Source organism: Budorcas taxicolor, chromosome 15 (assembly GCF_023091745.1).
Source record: "Budorcas taxicolor isolate Tak-1 chromosome 15, Takin1.1, whole genome shotgun sequence".
NCBI lineage: Eukaryota > Metazoa > Chordata > Mammalia > Artiodactyla > Bovidae > Budorcas > Budorcas taxicolor.
The window spans coordinates 30,487,521-30,508,187 of NC_068924.1; the positions used below are offsets into that span (position 1 = coordinate 30,487,521).

Genomic DNA, 20,667 nt, shown 5'->3' on the forward strand with positions numbered 1-20,667 from the left:
AAGAGTTTGAGCGAATGCGAGAATACAGTGAAGGATGGAGAAGCCTGGCATGCTGCAGTCCATGGGGTCACAAAGAGTTGGACATGACTTGGCACAAGCTAAGTGAATTGTGTAGGGCCATGGTACACAGTTTTCAAGTCCTCCATGGTATTAGTGCCCTGAAGCTCACCTTAGGGGACCTAAAGCCTGGCAGTAAGCATGCCAGGGGCTTATGCCACTCAGAGGAGCATCTAGCTGAAAGGACCCTTCTTCTACATAGCAGAACAGGAAAGTCAAGTCAGCTGCTAAGTCTTGCATTCTTACAAATGTTCAGCATTACTCACTTTTGGCAGAAGTTATTAGAGTCAAGACCTAAGATAATACATACCACCAAATCTATTCAGGCATAAAGAAGAAAATACAAAAGAAACAGAAAAACTGCCACTAGCAGAAAACAATTTAGGGAATAAGTAAGAACTTATAAAAATATCTCCAAATTAGATAGTATTCTTGAAGAAATTAAAGAGGTTATTATATCTAAAGCAAGAATTGCATGTTATGAAAAAGGAGCAGAGACCAAGACATCTTAATATAACTGTTACATATAATAACTGTTTTATTAGTTATCAATTGCTTGGTGACAAATTATCCCAAAACTGAATGGCGTAACACAAAAAAAATATTTACTACTTCACATTTTTGGTGCGTGAGGAGCTCAGGAGCAGCTTAGCTAGGCAGTTTTGGGTTGGACTCTCATAAAGTTGTAGTCAGGATGTCAGCCAGCCATCTAAAAGCTTAACAGGGCCAAGAGACCTGCTTCTGTGCTTCCACAGGTGGCTGGTGACAGGAAGACTTCATGATTGAAACATGAAGCAAACAGTGGTATAATCTGAAAGTGACTGGTGGAGTGTATGACTTTAATGTAATAAACGTTCAATTTCAAGTGACCTAGGAGTTGTATCATTGGACCAGTAGAAAAGAAAACATGATCGTAACCTAAGATGCCTCTTAATCTGGCAAGAATAATATGTATAGGGTATGTTATATTACAATATGTGTAAGGTCACAATAATGTAAGTACACTATTTTTTTTTCAGACTCTTAGAATCAAACTGTTAGGCGAAGCATAGAATATTTTTAGTTGTGGCTGCAGATCAGAATGGAAATGTAAAAAATCCTCTTAAGGATACAAGTAAAAATGTAACTGAAAGACATGAAAGGTAAAAGGAAAGAAATACAATTAAAGAGAAGGAAACGGACACAAATACCTAATGTGACATAGAGGAAAGTTAAGACACTTGACGCCTTGTTGGAACAAATATATATATTATATATATGTAATTCCATCATTTAAACCTAGGGAATAACAGATAACCGGCCTGGAGAATCCCAAGGACTGGGGAGCCTGGTGGGCTGCCGTCTGTAGGGTCGCACAAAGTCGGGCACAACTGAAGTGACTTAGCAGCAGCAGGAATAATACTAAGAGTGGGAAGAAAAAAAGCAAGGGAAGTGAAAATGGGACGAATAAGTGAGCAAACTCTTCAGAGATGAGAAATATGAAGTTATTTGGAGGTAGACCATCATGATAACTAAAATTTGAATGAAGAAGATTGGTACTTGGAGTAAAAGAGGATATAGAGAGTGTTTCTCCATATCATGTGCTCTTCCTAGTGGTTGCCATGTCTTACGTTGATTTTTTTAAAGCTGCGTAAAAATGATGGACAGGAAAGCCTGGCATGCTGCAGTCATTGGGGTCACAAAGAGTCAGACATGACTGAGCGACTGAATTGAACTGAACTGAAAAATGATATTCCAGTTTATTTTTTAGTGCATGTTAAAATTTTATGTTAGAATTTTATTTCTAGCTAACCTGCAGTTGTTTAAGTAAGAATATGACCATGGGTGAGGCTGAAGCTTTCTGGGGGACTGATTTTTTTTTTTAATCATTGTTCTTATTAACAGCATCTGAATGTCTGACTTTTGTCTTTTCAGGATCAAAACAAGCTGGAGAAATGCCAGCATCTGGAGACTCCTTGGATGGCACTCCTCGTACTCCCAACACCATCTTTGATTTCCCACCTCCTCCATTAGACCAGGTGCAGGAGGAGGAATGGGAAGTGGAAAGGTAATTCAGTGGTGTCTTACGGGTGTTTAGGACATTGCTTAAAAGTTTCTCACTGTATAGTATGCCTATACTTAGTAATGTTTTTTTCTACCTGCTTTTTTGGGGAAAGAAATAGAATTTATTGGTAGTAAATATTAGAAAGGTACTAAAATATTTTTTAATTTATTTGATATTAAGTCATTGCAATATCCAGAAGAATTATTTATCAGTCACTGTGGTTTAACACAATTTTGAATATCTTTGTCATCAATTTTTTCATCACAATTTTATTTGTATGTTGACTGTCTATTCTCCATTGTTTTAGAGTGACTGAACATGGGACACCAAAGCCTTTTCGAAAGTAAGTAAGCCTAAAGTAGCTTTCAGTGGGGTATATTTTAAGAAATATATCTTTTTTCCCTAAAGTCCTAGTTTTAAAGGAAAAAAAGCCCCATGCACAAATCTGTTAGATAGTATAAAAGAAATTTCTTAATAAACACAACTATTTAAAAATTATTAGAGGTTTTTATAACACATGTAAGCTATTTTGTAAGGGAGGATGATGTTTCAGGCTCTGCTAAGTAATACTTCAGAAATCTGACTGATTGACTGTAACATAAAGACTTGTGCTGTCTCCCATTGTCCATGTGGTGTCCTGAAATAGAAATCATTATTTGTTCTTCATTAGGTTTGACAGCATAGCTTTTGGAGAAAGTCAGAGTGAGGATGAACAGTTTGAAAATGACTTAGAGACGGACCCACCCAACTGGCAACAGCTCGTCAGTCGAGAAGTGTTATTGGGACTAAAGCCTTGTGAGATCAAAAGACAGGAAGTAATTAATGGTGAGTTTAATTCATTTTTGTTATTCACGTATATTGAGTTTTATTAGAGTTAAACCAACCCCAAACCTTGGAGTTTGCTTCAGAGTTTATGCTCACTGTTTGTTTTGAACAGAGAGGAAATTAATAGATGATCCCTGTACTTTCCAACTTAAAAATGCAAGTGATTGTATGATTCTTACTGATAATTTAAAAGGAAAATATGTTTAGCATTCAAGTTATTTAAAATTCATATCATCATAGATCTTAAACGTGAAGAATCATTGAGACAACACTTGTGCCCTGACTTTACTTTCAGGCTCTGTTATTTTTTTGTGCATAGATTGTAGATGAGAAAGCCAAGGCTCAGACTAATTGTAGTCAAGATCATGCAGCTGGTAAGTGATGGGAAGAAAACTAAAATCTAGGTCTTCCTCTATCCTTGTGTAATGTGCTTTATTTTACCCTGGCGTATATGACACAGAAGCTGTGCCTATTACTATCTTTTAAGTTGTGATTTGAATAAATATACTTCCTGTCTCTAGCAACATTGAGACATGGTGAAATTAAAAAGTTTGGCCTCAGAAATGAGAGTCTATAGGTAGGACTTCCCTGGTAGTCCAGTGGTTAAGAATCCACCTGCTAATGCAAGGGACATGAGTTCAGTCCCTGGTCCCAGAAGATCCCACACGCTGTGGGGCAACTAAGCCTGTGTGCCACAACTACTGAAGCCTGCGCTCTAGAGTCTGGGTTCTGCAACAGAAGAAGCCACCACAGTGAGAAGCCGATGCACCGCAACCAGAGAGTAGCCCCTGCTTGCTGCAGCTAGAGAAGGCCCATGGGCAGCAGCAGACACCCAGTGCAGCCTGCTTAATTACTTAAAGAGAGTTAATAGGCAAGTTAGATAACATAGAATGCTGTTACTTCTGAAGAGGGTTCAGTTCAAAGACTATGTGATATTTGGACTTACAGTTTTCTAACATTGTTGTTCTGATTGGTTGGTGCTGGCAACCAATGGATTTCGGAGTACATTGTTATCTTGTAAGTAGAAAACAGTTTTAAATGATACTTTTCATTTAACAGTATTCAACTCTTAGAGCTAGTATATAGTAGAGTTTCATGGAATTAAGTGACTTTAGAGATACCATATCCTATCAAAACTATAAATAATGATTATATTACTCATTTGGTTCTTAATTTCAGCCAAAGCCTATGTCTGATCTCATTCTAAGTAAGGTAACATTTTATGTTTCCCATTTTTCTACTTAGAATTGTTCTGCACTGAAAGAGCTCATGTTCGAACATTGAAGGTTCTAGATCAAGTGTTTTATCAGCGAGTGTCTAGAGAAGGAATTTTGTCACCTTCAGAACTACGGAAAATTTTTTCAAACTTAGAAGATATTCTTCAACTTCACAGTAAGATAAATTGACTCTGATCTTTGTTCCTAACATTTCCAATAGATAAAAGATGTTGGTATAAAAAGGCACCATAACAGTAAAATCTTATAAATAAATGTATCCATGTTGACATTCCTGAAAATTCCATAATTATATATGAGCATAAGATGAAGAAATAATTGGATCTTTGAATTTCTCCCCAATTCCTTACTTCCACCACATCAACTTTTTTTTTTCAGAGTATTAACACAGAACTTAGGGCCTAAAGTCAATGCCTAAGACAAAAAACATAAATAGTTAAAATTACCCTTGGAAATTCCTGATTGCTTACATTATATGTGTTTTTTAAAATATATACTCTGTATAATATATGTGTAAATATATTTTGTGGGAGTGATATATAACATAGAATCCAGAACATTCAGGAATTAAATTATTTTATGGTTTTGTGCTTGGAATGCTTGAATGAATACATTAAAAATCTGTCCCTGGTTGTAGTTGTCTTGGGCTTTGGAGACAGTAGTATCAGTTCCTGTCTTTTTAAGTCACTGTTTCTCCAGGACCCTTACTTTTAGTCTTTCTTTCATTAAGGATGTCATCACCGCCTAGCAGCACCCACCCACCGAATAGTTGCCTTTTGCTCCTGTGTGGGTGATGCTGAGTCTCACCAGTGTGCGTGACACATTCGAGCATGCTGATGTCCATTGCCTGGGAACACACGTTTTTAGAGGAAGAGTGGGCAGAGTCACTTGTACAGTTGAAGTTTGTTTTCTTACAAGCATGGCTGGTTACAGATGGAATCTTGAGGTTAAATGCATATTTGATGCCCCCGTACCGTATATAATGTGCTAGTTTCCACATTATTTTATGCTTTGGCAACTGGTTTTCATATAGAACTAAAAATATGTAGATGTGTAGATGTATAGGAATTATGTCCAGATTTATATTTAAGGCAATTAGAAGCTATGTGGCTTAAATCGTGTCCGACTCTTGCAACCCCATGGACTGTAGCCTGCCAGGTTCCTCTGTCCATGGGATTTTCTAGGCAAGAATACTGGAGTGGGTTGCCATTTTCTTCTCCAGGGGATCTTCTGGACCCAGAAATTGAACCCGGATCTCCTGCATTGCAGGCAGATTCCTGCATTGCAGGCAGATTCTTTACTGACTAAACTATGACGGAAGAAGCTATACTACTCTGAAAATCCTTTTGTTTTTAAATTTAGATTCATGATACTACCAGTATCTCAGCCTGAAATGAATGTATGCTTAATTTTTTTTCATTGTTTTTTTCCCCACCTTAGTTGGATTGAATGAGCAAATGAAGGCTATTCGGAAGAGGAATGAGACCTCTGTTATTGATCAGATTGGGGAAGATTTGCTGATCTGGGTAAGGACATTGGCGATTTCATTTAAAGATTTTCATAGGCATTTGATCAGATTTAAGGTTAAACTGCTAACCTTCCCAAGTATGCAAATTCATTCTTTAATGTAAAGATAAAAAGGGTCCAATTAAGTATTCTTAATTAGTCTTGTCATAAGTGCCCATTCAACTGCATGCTCTTTTCCCATCAAATTAAAGATAGTAGTTCTTTGTGTTTTAAAGAATGTAGAGTAAAATGGACCTTGATAAAAATAATTTAACTGATGTGAAATTTTAACTGTCTTTTGTTGTCAAAGTCTCAGAAATGCACTGTAAAACACTGGACAATTACAGATTGAGAGCTACCATCACAAAAGCAGAAAAGTAAAAATTACTTAACCTTATTTACAGTATAAGGAAAGAGAGTTCAGAGACAATAGTAGCTGCTTGGCAAATTGCATTTATCTTTCTGGTGACTCTTTGTCAGCATATACTCACTCTTCTAGGTGCTGGGGATACAGTGGCAGTCAGAACAGATAAGGCTCCTGCCCTTGTGGAACTTATAATCAGTAGGGGGAAAAGAATAGTCATTATTTCAAGTGTGATTAGTGTTACAAAAAGGGGCGAATACAGATTATTTTGGAAATAGATAGCAGGGACACCTAAACTGGAGCATACAGAAAATCTTCCTACAGGAAAGTGGGTTTGATCTAGATGCTTAAAGAAAGTCCTATAGTTAAGCCTATGAGTGCTTTACATGAGTAAAACATGTGACGTGGTTCCCAAAATTTTAACACTGGTTGAACAGGAACTGTTTAGATATGCCAACAGATACTAATTTCAGTATGTAGACTGCTTGAGGAAATGCCAAAAGATTTTGGTAATTTTACAATGATAACTTTTAAAAAGATTAAATATTGGAAAGTTGACCAAAACAATCTTCATCTTACTCTCTTCACTGATGGTGAGAACACGACTCAGAATCTACTAATCTATTAATAGATCTCTTCTTAATAATTAGCCACTTGACATGTAAAACAGGATCAGGGAATCCTAGTCCAGTCTCCTTGCGTGTACTGAACTTTCCAGAGCATTTTCTCCTTAGACCCATGCTGGCATTATTGTTGTTAAAGAGACGTAACTTCCTTGAAAATTCAGCTTATTCTGTGGCTACTCTGTGATCGTGTGACTCATTTTGTTTCTTGATCTCTGAGTTCTGTGGGCTTGGCAGCACACTACCAAACTTGAAATAGAAAATTTGTAGTATGACATAGCGTAGCATCAATTTTCTTCTCCATTTGGATTAAAAAGTTGTGAGTCATATGGACTTCAGATATCAATCTTGATTCTGAAGCAGTTTAATTTACATCTCATATAAATAATGTTTAACACCAAGTGTCAAGTGAGATTCATCATTAATAAAGTACAAAAGTACAGTTGGTCCTCTTATAATAGTCCTTTGGACTATATAAATATTACATGTGAAATGAAGATACCTCTTAAAAGTGGGACAGAAAATTTATTTTAGAGCATGTAAAAAGAATTGTATTCTTGACCAATGTGTTTTGCCTATAAGAGATTGAGGAAAAGCAAAATGGACTAACCAGTTTGGTTAGTTGCTGCTAGGTACAAATGGTTAATTTAGGGCAAAGCATTGGCCAGAAAGATTAAAAGCAGAAATCGTAAATAGGTGTCTAGATTTATTTTATCTTTTAAAAGTAGTTTTGGAGAGTATTTTTCCAGTATTGGCCCCATGAGATCACCTTATATGTACTTTTGCTACTAGTAAAACCACTGTAAGACTGCTTGAGGCTGGGGCGTTATTTTCTTGTGTAAACCCAGCTGCTGTTAGTAATTGCCTGGTACCTAGATTGACTAAAATACCAAAAATTCTGCCAGTCTCATCTCTAAATATGATGAATGTCTTATTTAAAATAAAAATACAGCATTGGAGCAAGCTGTTAAAACATCACTTTGTATGCGTCATAGTTGAAGAGGAAAGTACTGAGCGTTTACCTACAAATGCCCTGTGCTGTGCTGTGCTTAGTCACTCAGTCATGTCCGACTCTGCGACCCCATGGACTGTAGCCCACTAGGCTCCTCTGTCCGTGGGGATTCTCCAGGCCAGAACACTGGAGTGGGTTGCTATCCTCTTCTCCAGGGGGAATCTTCCTAACTCAGGGGGTCAAACCTGTATCTCTTAACATCTCCTGCATTGGCAGGTGGGTTCTTTACCAGTAGCACCACCCGGAAAGCCAGTAAGAAGTATAATTTTTAGTAAAAGAGGTTCATAGGCTCATGAATCTTCCCTAAGAGAAATTTAAGGGATGGAGCTCCACCTTCTGCGTAGGTGAAGCAGAGTTGATTAATTTTATTGTGACCCAGAGAAGTTATGACCTGCCCTGGATTTCATAAGTAAGAAAGTAAGCTTGAATCCCAAGGATTTTCTTTCTACGGCAGTAAGACAGTAATTTTTGTGAAGGTGTCAGATTCTAAGAAAGTCAAATTTTAATCTCAGTCTTTAAGCATTTTGTGTCTCATATTCCCTAGGTGTCAACCTTTCTGTCAGATTTAGAAGTGGGATAGACTGAAAAGGTAGTAAGTTGTGGTAAGCTATGAACAAGAAAATACTAGACAATGATCAAAAAAGGTCTGGATACATCAGAGTCAGAAGTTTTTTAGTGGAGAATCCTTGATAATCCACATTAAATATGTAGATTTCTGCTGCTTCTGACTGGGATATTGGAAGGATTGTGGCTGTCTCTCATTTTGCCTAGCCTTGTATAAGCTCAGTATCCCGTTCTCTATTGTGTTCTTGGCACAGTTCAGTGGACCCGGGGAGGAAAAGTTGAAACATGCTGCTGCCACCTTTTGCAGTAACCAACCCTTTGCCCTGGAAATGATCAAGTCTCGCCAGAAAAAGGATTCTCGATTCCAGACTTTTGTGCAAGTGAGTTGAGTGAGTCATATAACCAAAAAAAAAAAAAGGCAGTTTTTTTGGGGATCAATTATGGAATGAACCAGGGGGATTCTAAGACTAAAATTTTGCATAAGGGTTATATCTATGTTTACATTTTTAAAGCCATACATAATCTCTTAAATTACTGGAGGATATAAAGGTGATACTGTAATGGTGAATTATAAAGAATACATGATGGGATTAAAATATTTGACATAGAAGTTCACATTGCCTTGGAGATATTGGCAGGAAACGGCCATGCACACTATTGAAATAATACTGTCAAAACATGAGAAGGGCCTTATAGCCAGCCCAGAGAAGAGTCAAACAGCAGTCATGCTTACTGGGCTTTATATTGGTATAGATTACCATCAGTAAACTAGAGCCCACGGGCCATATCCAGCCTCTTCCCTGTTTTTATAAAGTTTTATTGGAACACAGTTTATTTTGTATTGCTGTAGACAAATCACCACGAATGTTGCAACTTGATGCAGATGTATCACGTCACAGTTTTGTAGTTTAAGAGTACAAATACTGTTTATCTGTGTCCTTTCTTCATGCCTTCCTCAGGCTGAAGTCAGTGTATCACTTGCAGCTGCAGTTCTCATGTGGGACTCTTTTAAGCTCACTAGTTGTCAGCAGAATTCATTTCCTTGTAAATGCATAATCGAGAACCCTGTCTTCTTGCTGTTGTTGGCTAGCAACTGCTCTGGGCTCCTAGCAAGTGCCCAAATCTCTTTGCTACATAGCCCCTGTAGGCAGTTTATAAGATGTGTTCTTCTCTTCCAGGCCAGTAGGAACGTGTCTCTCTGACAGAGCTTGCTTTTAAAGACTCCTCTGATTAAGTCAGCCTCGCCTAGAACAATCTCCTTTTTGATTGACTTAGAGTTAACTGATAGTCACCTAATCACAGAAGCCATCATATTGATAGGTTCTGTCCACACTCAAGGGCAGGGCGTGGGTTATACAGATTGTACACCAGAAAATTGGAATCTTGGAGGCCTTCTTAGAACTCTCCTGCACAGAGCCAAGTTCATTCCTTTAGGTATTGTCTCTGGCTGCTTTTGTGTTAAAACAGCGGAATGGAATAGTTGTGACAGAGACTGATGACATTCAAAGCCATGTTGGCATATTATTGAGAAGTTTGCAGACCTCTGTTACAGCTGAGCTGATATATCTATATTTATGATCTACTGTACCTACTTGGAGTGGCAGATAGCAGATTAACTGATTGATTAGCTTTTGGTAGGAAAGCCAATCATTGGAAAACATAACTAGATTTTCTTAGTATGTAAAGATAAAACTTCTTTCACAAGAAAGCATTCTTAGAGATGATTATGGTGTTCTCAATCCTTGCTTAAACAGATAGCACAGAGCCATGTGCTGAGTGATAAAGGCTACATTATATGATTAAAGGAGAAAACAGAAGTGGAGTGTGCCAGTGACATGTCCTGGCAGGTTTTAAGTCTTGATTTAATAACCAGAACTGTGATGCTGAAGACATTGGTATGATGAATATATGGTGCGTATTAGGTAATTATAGTCCTAATAAGAATTACAGATTCACTTATTTGCCTTTAATTTTAGGATGCTGAGAGTAATCCACTGTGTCGTCGTCTGCAGCTTAAGGATATCATTCCCACTCAAATGCAGAGGCTTACTAAGTACCCTCTTCTCTTGGACAATATTGCCAAATACACAGGTACAATAATTCTCACTGAAATTAAAGAGCTTAAGAACAGCAACAACAAAAACACATTTTGCTGAATAATCTCTCACAGCATCCTGGTGTCTGGCACTTTGAATTTCCAAGTAGTATGGCAAAATATTCTAGCAAGATTCCAGTTGTCTTCAGGCTATTTGATTTAATGTGCTCCATTAGTAGCTCAAGCACAGGGTTTAAGCAATCTATGGATCATGCTTAAATCTGGCTCACACATATTTTTGTAAGTAAAGTTTTATTGGAACATAAATCAGCAAGTCATGGTCACTTGTTAAAATATTATCTCTTGACTACTTTTGCTGTACAACAACAGGGTTAAATAGTTGTGGCAAAGACCATTTGGCCTATAAAATATACAGAAAAAGTTTACCAATACTTCCTCTAGCATGGATCATATTTCCTTTGGTGAAGGCCTATACCAGGTTGAAGAGATGTTTTGTATCTATGGACATGTACTTTCATTAAGTCCAATCAGTGTATTATCACTCCAACTCTCTTGTTTTAAAATATGAAGTGAATCTGAGTTTCTCAATTGAGCTTTAGGTTCTTATACTTACTTAGTTCTCAGTACTTCCGTGCAATTTAAATGCCTATTTGTTATGCCTGGGAATTTGAAAATATTCATACACATTAATTTTTGTACTTTAATATATTTATTCAGTATAATTGAACTATTGTTTAGAGGATTATAATTTCAAGTATTCTGATTTGGTGTTCTTTACCAAAACATAACTTCAACACAATCTCAATACATTTTGGTGAATTTCATCTTCTTTTAATGATAACAAGTATTGTAAGTTATTTTCTTTCTTTAATCCCAAATTTAAAGAAACTTATTTTGGAGCTATTTTTAATTATTTTATCACTCAAAAATGTTGCCTAACTAGTCAGCTGTACATAATCTTGTAGGCTGTGCACTTTGAAATTGCAAGGAGAAAGGAGTCTCGTTTATATAAGCTTACAATGTGAATGAAACCCGCTTCTTGGGGTGGGCTTGATACTTGATATAAAGCATTACTCCTCACATTTGATTTCGTTTTAAAAATTAGTGTTTATGCTTAAAGACTGTGATAAGAAGTCTTACCTGTCCCAAGACTACCTAAATTGAGATTCTGCTGTAGGTTTTTTATCCTGGTATAAAAATATTCAGGGTCTTAGTATGCTTTCATACTGTTGAAATAAAGTGGTATCTCCTATATATATATATATATATATATATATATATATATGCTTATATTCTTTTCTGATTTCCTCCATTTTACATTTTGGATTTTTTCACCATATTTAGAGTGGCCACCAGAAAGGGAGAAGGTGAAGAAAGCTGCAGATCACTGTCGTCAGATCTTAAATTATGTGAACCAGGCTGTTAAGGAGGCAGAGAACAAGCAGGTAAGAAGGAAAAAGCAAGAAGACACAGGTTGACAGTGAGAATAAGAATGTTAAATTAGTGTTACCCAGAGCCTGTTCAGTAACCCTTGTAGCTGTTATTACATAATTGAAGGGCGGAACCCGGGTTACCTATTCATGTAGTAGGTGGGTCCAGAGCAGTTTGTGGTTGGACGTCAGAGTTGTATTTGGCTCTTGAGCATCTCTAGCTGCTTGTTTGCTCATTCATTCAGTCTGTTGGTAAAACTTTGGAAAAATAGGAACTTTGTTGTTTGTAATGTAAACTGTTGTAACCCTAGAGGGAAAATTAGAAATTTATATCTAAATTTACAGAACACATAGTCACATGTTCATTTTTTGATCCAGCATTCTCTTCTTAGTGATCTACCCAAGAGAAATGAAGATATATGCCCATAGACTTCTACCGGAATGTTTGTAGCATAAACCAAAAGTAGTATAGTCATAAGCTAAAGTGATACCAGCAATAATGGGTGAATCTCACAAACATTATTCTGAGTGAAAGAAACTGGACACAGAAGAGTACACATACATATATTCTGTTTAGTGAACTTATAAGACCTAGCTAAACTAATTTACAGTGGGAAAAAATCAGGGAAGTGGTTTGTCACTGAAGATGTGGGGACAGATCTTAGCTAGGAAGAAGTATGAGAGGGCCTTCTGAAGTGATGGCCATATTTCATATCTTGATAGGAGTTTGATTGCATAAGTATATGCACTGGTAAAAGCTCATGGAAAGGTACACTTAAAATGTGTACATTTCGCTGTATGTAAATTTTACTTGGAAAAAAACAACTGTAAACAAATATTGAACTCCCGTTAATGATATTGAGCTCTTGTTAGCTCTGTTAATGATAAAATGTTTAAAGTGTGCTTATATCTGTAACTTATTTTGAAATACATCCAAAATATCAAATGGATTGATGAACAGATAGAGGGGTGAGTAGATGGACAGATATGTGATAAAACAGATAGAGCAGATGTTAATTGTGGAATGTAGATGAGTTAATGGGCATTTACTATATACATGCTGACCTTTCTATTCAGAAATATCTTATAATCTTGGGAAAAATGCATGTACCCTTTAATCCAACCATTCTTCCTCTGAAAGTGGATCCTAATATACATGTCCATTAGTAAGATGTAATTCAACTACAGTTTTTTCACAAAGTTGAATACCACACAGCCACTGAAAAAATGAGCCCACTCTCAATTTGCTAATGGAACCATCACCAAGATATATTGATATGATGCACACACAGAAATGTGTATATGACTATATTGTTATTTTTGAATAAGTGATACACATATGAAAATATTATGTTACCATATATTTCTTTTAAGAAGGGTATACTACACACAGCATGCAGAGAGGCAAGCTAACTTATATCCATATGTGTTATTTTTTGCTTAGAATTTTCCTCATAGGCTACCCAAGAAATGGGTGATTACTTCTTAAGAGAAAACCTGGGGTGGGGAAAGTGTGGACAAGCATAGAGGGAGACTTCCTGTTTTTTGTGTGCCTTATATTACTTTCGGAATTTTCTACCACGTACGTGATTTGCTATTTAGAAAGTAAATACAAGCTAGTTAGAGGCCAGAGAGTTTGAAAAAAAGATTGGAAGCGCTGAAGAGGTGGAAGGAAAACCAGGAGAGGGTAGTGTCACCACAGCCGAAAGAAGGGAGTGTTTTAAGAAAGAGTGAGCTCTGACGCTGCAGAGCGCTCAGTAAGTGCAGGGGGAGTGTCTGCTCAGTAAGTGCAGGGGGAGTGTCTGCATTCCCATAAGAAAAGGGAGGTCATTGATCTCCAAAGGAGTAACCTTAGCTCCGTCCTCTCTGATTTTCAGCGCTTGGAAGATTATCAGCGTCGCCTTGATACCTCTAATCTGAAGTTGTCAGAATACCCAAATGTTGAAGAGCTCAGGGTAAGAGATGGTCTAATCATTGCTTAAAAAATAAAATTTACTGAAGACCTGGCAGATGATTAACATCTCAGTGGGAACATACATGATCTGAAGGAGTTCTTACATCATAGATTGTCTATACTAAGGATTGTTTTCTTCCTTTTAAATGTCTTGGTCTGTGTGTAAAGACTGCTTTAGTCTTTCATCAGAGGAGTATTTTGTGTGAAACTAACTTTTTGTGACAAGAATTTGTAGGAGACTAAGGAACATTCCTTATTGTTAAATTTAATTTTATTGTACTCTATAGTTTGAGTAAGAGTAGGGCTGTTTACTGTTGGAACTTTCCAGATTTTTTAGTTAAGTAATACAATTATTTTTCTATGAAGCTCTTCCAAAGCATTAAAGTTGAAACCGTTACTGGAATGATAGTAAAATACTTATGAATTGCTATTTCTAGTAAATGGAGTTTTTGTATTAATTAACTTCTGTGGATTTTAAGTCTTTCTTGTACTGTTTCACTGGTTCTTTTGGCAGATTTATTTGGTGACTATTAAAATAGACTTTTATGTCCTACATAACAGCTTATCAAAACACATGCTGATATGCTGAGCTTCCTTCCAGAAGACTTCCAGAGACTTAAGATTTTTCTAGAGCTGCTTATACTAAAAGATAATTCTCTCAAGTTATTGATATTTAGAGCAAGCTGAGTACTTCCTAGACTTCTATGAATGCTGTCCTTAGAGCTTTTTTTGGAACGAGAGCCTAGAACTCGGAGACTTCATATGCATAAGCCATGATCTAGTTAGTTATGCATAGAAAAAAATAAGGAAAGGGGTTGAGACTCTAGGGACTGAATGTTTGCTTCATTTTTATTAGCTGTTGTCATCTGTTTAGAGTGAGATTGGGAAGATTTTACTCTTGGGTGTTTTTCTACAAGATGCATTTTCCTTTTTAGAATATTTTATGTAGCTTACTTTAACTGGATTTTTATTCTATTCTCAATAGCTTACAGATATCAATAATAGTGAATGTAAGTGATGCCTTTTATATTAGGAATTTCTTGAAAGGAGACACTATGGAATATCATCTAAGTGCTTGGAAATAATTTGTATATAATTCTCCTATTTTGGCAGAATTTGGATTTAACAAAAAGGAAGATGATTCATGAAGGCCCATTGGTTTGGAAGGTGAATAGAGATAAAACTATTGGTAGGTGTACTGTCTGCCAATTTGGGGGAGAGCAGAGAAAGAAAAAGAATAGGAAAGTTTCCTTATGCCAAAGAGAAAAGACATCCACTCACATTTTTCAGTTACAGCAGTTAGCAGTGGTACTTTGTGTTATTTATACATTTACAGAAAATCTGCTTATATTATTTTTTTACATGTGAAATGTGTTACATATTTACTTAGGAATGAAGCAGAAAATTTTGTCATTATCCAGTCCTGTCTCCATCTTTGTATGCTGATCAGGCAAAGCTTCTTTTAAACTTCTCTATCTCAAACTATCTGTGGTGAAGAACCATTGTTTTTTTATTTGTTGTGATACTTTAAAATGAATTATTAAAAAGGAAATTAAAAAACACAATAGCAAGTCCATTTTTAAAATTTACAAGATTCACCAGAAATCAGTTTTCTATGTCAGATTGTTATAAAATTTATAAAACACGTCTCAGTTTCTATACTAATCACCTTTTCCTACATTTTTATTTTTAGATCTATATACATTGCTGCTGGAAGATATTCTTGTATTGTTACAAAAGCAGGATGATAGACTGGTGTTAAGGTGTCACAGTAAGATTCTGGCATCTACAGCTGACAGCAAACACACATTTAGCCCTGTCATCAAGTTGAATACGGTGTTGGTTCGACAAGTGGCAACAGGCGAGTATGTCCGCTGAATGACACTCATCTCCAGGTGCATCATGACATTGCATAAAACACTCAGTGTTGTCTAAGCTGCACAGCTGACGTGGAGTTCTGCTCCTTTTATATTCTTATACAGATCAAGTGAAATGCATTTACTGCTTAGAATGTGAATTACGAGTTTATATCCCAAAATTATTTAGGATGTTTCGATTCTCTGAATAATTTTTCTCATTTAAAATTTTTCTGCATATTACTCTGATCTTTATTTCATGTTCAAATCCGTGAAGATGGTGAATTGTTGCTAATGCCATTGAAAAGGCTTTCATTGTTTTGTTAGTTTCTTTAAAAACCTCAAGAGTTTATTTGGGCAAAAATTTATTTGGATTGGGCAGCATCTAATATAGCAGACAGACTTATTTTTTTAGATTATTTTTATTTATTTTTTTTTGAGAAGATAAAATATTCATTTATTTATTTTAAATTATGAAAGTATGATAACACCTTTACCAGAGACTTGGAAAACACAAAACAAAGTTACATATGGTTCCACCATATATTATGATTATTTTTTTAATAGATAAGGGTTTTAGTTGGAGTTTCAATATCAAACTCTGAAAAATTAAAAGAATGAACAGACAGAAAAGTAGAAGGATACAGTAGACTGGAAAAGCACTATGACCCAATTCAACATAATTAAGATTTATATAATTTGCACACAACAACAGGATAGAAATTCAATTCAAGTTCCCACAGACTATAAACCAGGAAATACTGGAACATATCCAAAGACATATAACTGGGTGTAAAATATATGGTCTAAAGATATTGAATCATATAGAGCCTGTTTTCTTATCACTGTGGCATTATGTTAGAAATCAATATCAGAAGATATTTGAAAATAATGCTCATATTCTCAAGTGCACTGTGACATTTACCAAAAGAAATATTGAATTTAGCCATTGACAGGGCTTTCCTCTTCTGATATGGTGGGGAAAAAGCAAAAACAGGAGAAGTGGGTGTGGTTTAGGTTTTTAAAAAATCAGTTTAAGTTAGAAAGTTACACATTAACAGTGCTAATAATGAAGATCCCTTTTTAAAATTTTTAATTCCATGGTGGTAAGATACATTTATGACCTCATTTCATCAACACCTACTGAATATTATCAACTAGCCATTTAGCAAAAGGGCAATGTGGAATAAATGCAAAAATAATGTTTAGTTCAATAATTTAGATAATAGACACTTTTTTGTTTTTAATAAATTACTGTGGAATTAGTGTTAGCTTTTATAATCTTTATCTTATTAAAGTATAATATATATATATAGTATAAGATAAAATAATTTGCAGAATTTTTAAGTTGTATTTGATGAGTTTTTACTAAGTGAATGAGTGTCTACAGAGTGATCATGTGTAACCTTTACTTAGATTAAGATGCACAATAGTACCAGCACACTAGAAACATCTTTCGCAGCCTCTGTGGGTCATATCATTAGAGTAAATTTGTCTTGTTTTTTTTCAGATAACAAAGCTTTATTCGTCATCTCCATGTCTGATAATGGAGCCCAGATTTATGAATTGGTGGCACAGACAGTTTCTGAAAAGACTGTGTATGTACTGGACATAGCTACCTTGCTCTATTGTGTCTTATTATTCTGAATATAATATTCCACAATCTTAACCTTGCTTTTGTAATAGGACTTTGAAAACCAAAAACTGAAGGGAAACAGATACTTCCTCTGTATTCTCTGAGAGGTGTTCTTTCAAGAACTTGTTCTTCTAGATAGCTTCTAGATAGCTGTCTCTTACTTGGGCTTCCCAGGTGGTAAAGAACCCACCTGCCAATGCAGGAGTTGTAAGAGATAAAGGTTTGATCCCTGCGTGAGGAAGATCCCCTGGAGAAGGGCATGGCAGCCCACTCCAGTATTCTTGTCTCTTACTTGGAAAAGTATCTTTTCTAAAGAAAAAATTCTACAAGTGTCAAGTGAAGTTTTTTTAATGGGTAGTGTATCCGTAATGTTGTTAGGTTTTTCTTTAAAGTATAGAGTTTTTATTATCTCTGCTTAACAGTATGTCTCCAAAATAAAGATAACCTCTGGCAGAAATAGGGTTTTTTGTTGGTTGGGTTGGTTTGGTTTCTGGTATAGTTTGTTGTTTTTATTTCTGCTGTCTGAGTATATTTAAAATGTGTTTCGTTTTCCTTTCCCTTCTGTGTGTATTTTGTGCTGTTTTCAAACGTGCAGCTGGCAGGACCTAATATGTCGGATGGCCACATCCGTGAAGGAGCAGTCCACAAAGCCGATCCCACTGCCCCAGCCGCCGCCGTGCGAGTGAGTGTGCCTCTGCTCCTGAGTGGCATCCGAAAAACGATGGATGAGTCTTAACATTTTGTTGCAGTGATCTTTAGGCACCTTGTGAGGCTAAAAGATTATTTATTTATTTTCTCTTCTGTAGAGGAGACAATGATGAAGAAGAACCTCCAAAATTAAAAGTGGAGCATCATGACATTTCAGTCACTGGTCTGCAGAGTCCAGGTAAGCTGTTTTGCAAAGTTAACCTGGAAGAAAGTAGTCTACATGTTAGTTAATAAAATGTGAAGAGACTCTTAACTGCTTTGGTTTATGCAGGTTCTGGCATCTGCTGTTCACTTTAACAGACTTTGCTCATGCACCTTCTGTGTGCCATCATAATGCCACACTAAGTGCATGCATTTTACTTCTTGGACAATCTCTATAGCTCATGTGGTTATTTTTTTCCAAATATTTTTCTGGGTGCTTCACATTAAAAGTTTTGCTAAGATGTATTCTACTTTCTCTGTTCCATTGAACAGACAGAGATTTGGGATTGGAGTCTCCTTTAATGTCATCAAAACCTCAGTCTCATTCGCTGGGTACCTCTGGGAAGTCGGAAGTAGATGACCTCTTTGTGGCTGAGAGACAGTTTGCAAAGGAACAGCATGCAGACGGGACACTAAAGGAAGTTGGAGTGAATTATCAAATCATAATCCCAGATCCACACTTGCCTGTCTCAGAAGAACGGTGGGCACTGGATGCACTAAGGAATTGTAAGTTCTGTTCATACATTAACACAGATAGACTTATTAAGCACCAGAGTTATATAATGTACTATGCAACCATTTAGGGAGAGTCAAGAAAGTATAAACTATGAATTTTCCATTCAAGAATCTTACAGTCTAGTTTGGAAGATGACAGAAAACTTTCCCCTACCTTCTTAAGTAGATAAGCTTTATAGGTATGTCAAAATTGATCTGGTTTGAGTGACCAGAGAAGGGAGGCATTAGAAAACAAGAGGGCTGTGATTACTGCCTTGAAGAATGGGCAAGACTCAAAATAGGTATTTATTAATAGGAGAATAAATAGAAGTCATTCAGATAAGACGAATGGTAGGACCAACAGCAAAAAGGCTAAACCTCTGAGGGTGTTCAGAGCGCAGTGGGTAGGGCAGCTGGCCTGTGTGGGAGACCACACAAGCTAAAGGAGCTGTGGGGCAAGGTTAGAAAGCTGGAGGACACTTTGTGGAGCCCAGCTGTTGTGGACCCTGAAGACTAGATTGAAGGGCAGCACCCCACAGGGTTCTGAGGACTGTTTCAAGCTACAGATATTCTTCTGTTTTTCTTGTGGATACTGTAGTGTTCTTCACCACAGCCCATTCTTCTCACACACACACACACACACAGGTGCACGACTGGGTGCCCCTTGCCACTCTCTTAGCTATCCCCCCACCTTTCCAGCCTGGTTGAGAACCACTGGTACAGACAGGAGTGCATCACATGTCTCAGGTGTACTGGAGGAAGGGAAAAAGGCTGCTGCAGAGAAAGAACCATTTGAAGTTTTTAAGCTGGAGTATATGTATTAGTAATGAAAAAGAATACTCTGGCCGAGAGCTGCAGAGGGATTTGAATAGAAAGAGGGTTGGTGTGGTCTGGGCTTGAGGCTAAATGGGTTTGGACTAGAATGGTGGAATGGTGTTAGAGAAATAAAAATGAAGTGAGGAACCAACAAATATTTAAAACAATTGACTTCTTTGGATGTGAGGACAAAGGAAAGGGAATATTTAGAGATAATTTTCATTTTCTTGTCAGAAATAAAAATTAGAAAGGACTTCCACTGCCCACTGCTACACTTTATTTTCTCCTTTCCTTTGCCATAGATTGTGGGCTCAATTTTAAAACATGTTGAGATGTAAGTAATGAATGGCAAGCCATTTAAGAGGAAGGATGAGCAGGAGGTTGGAATTTTAAGACGGGAATTTTGGAGGAGGTTGGGGAGAAAGATGGCTCTGAGTGTCAAAGCCATATGAATTCATAGCATCTCTCAGGGAGTGACTGCAGAACAGAGAGACAGAGGTTCAAAGACCCAAACCCGTGTGGAGACTTTATTTAAAGGGAAGACAGAAATCAAGGTAGTTGAAAGTAGGGAATTGGTCCAGTCATTTAAGACTTACTTTATTCTAGACTCATTGAGTTAACAGTGGTAATGATTTCTGATGGTTTCACTAACATTGCTCCACTGACCCTCTCATTGAGTGGCCTCACATCATACACTGGCCCATTTAAAATTAAATTGGTTCTGTTTTTAGCAACCTAAGGAAGCTGTGTTACTTAGGTCATTTTTAAAAACTAATAAATATTTCCTTATCCTTTGAAATTATGCATGGTACCAAACATTGGAATTAAATTTACAGGCCAGCTTTGTTTTCTTTGTCACCATTTAAGGAGATTCTTTGGGTTATTATAGATGATAAAATAAATGTTCTGTGTCTCTAATAAAATTAGAAAAAATAATGCCTATGTAAATAGTGTGGGCTTCTGGAAAAAGCAGAACTTTTAGATTCTTTTGTTCAGGTTAATACAGCTTTTCTACATCCCTTTAAGAAGTACCTTGAGGGTATTATTCCAGTTATATGGAAGAAAAAGTGGAGGCAGGCATGGTATTGGTTATTTAACAGTTTTAAATAGGAGAATAATAGGAAAATCTCCATTGAGAATTCTTCAGGTTTTTTTTTTTTTTTGTCTAATTTAATGTTAAATTTTCTCTAGATGGTTTAATTTCATTTTTCAAACCAAACAAAAAATGATTGTGTGAAATTAATGTTTTCTATTGTATGTTAGTAAAAAGGTACTGGCTTTAAGA

At 36.5% G+C, this 20,667-nt stretch overlaps 1 protein-coding gene across 4 annotated transcripts in view; it reads left to right on the plus strand.

Moving 5' to 3' along the window:
- The window catches only part of ARHGEF12 (Rho guanine nucleotide exchange factor 12), a 158,176-nt gene that overhangs the window by 132,359 nt on the left and 5,150 nt on the right, over window positions 1–20,667 (plus strand). For all 4 annotated transcript variants that reach the window (XM_052652357.1, XM_052652359.1, XM_052652358.1 and 1 more), the window contains 15 exons: window positions 1,972–2,104; window positions 2,409–2,444; window positions 2,772–2,926; window positions 4,172–4,318; window positions 5,602–5,687; window positions 8,485–8,610; window positions 10,207–10,321; window positions 11,631–11,731; window positions 13,594–13,671; window positions 14,784–14,859; window positions 15,364–15,531; window positions 17,037–17,124; window positions 17,758–17,844; window positions 17,969–18,048; window positions 18,345–18,578. In XM_052652357.1, the coding sequence (XP_052508317.1) occupies window positions 1,972–2,104; window positions 2,409–2,444; window positions 2,772–2,926; window positions 4,172–4,318; window positions 5,602–5,687; window positions 8,485–8,610; window positions 10,207–10,321; window positions 11,631–11,731; window positions 13,594–13,671; window positions 14,784–14,859; window positions 15,364–15,531; window positions 17,037–17,124; window positions 17,758–17,844; window positions 17,969–18,048; window positions 18,345–18,578 (1,710 nt within the window). The remainder of the gene's footprint in view (window positions 1–1,971; window positions 2,105–2,408; window positions 2,445–2,771; window positions 2,927–4,171; window positions 4,319–5,601; window positions 5,688–8,484; window positions 8,611–10,206; window positions 10,322–11,630; window positions 11,732–13,593; window positions 13,672–14,783; window positions 14,860–15,363; window positions 15,532–17,036; window positions 17,125–17,757; window positions 17,845–17,968; window positions 18,049–18,344; window positions 18,579–20,667) is intronic.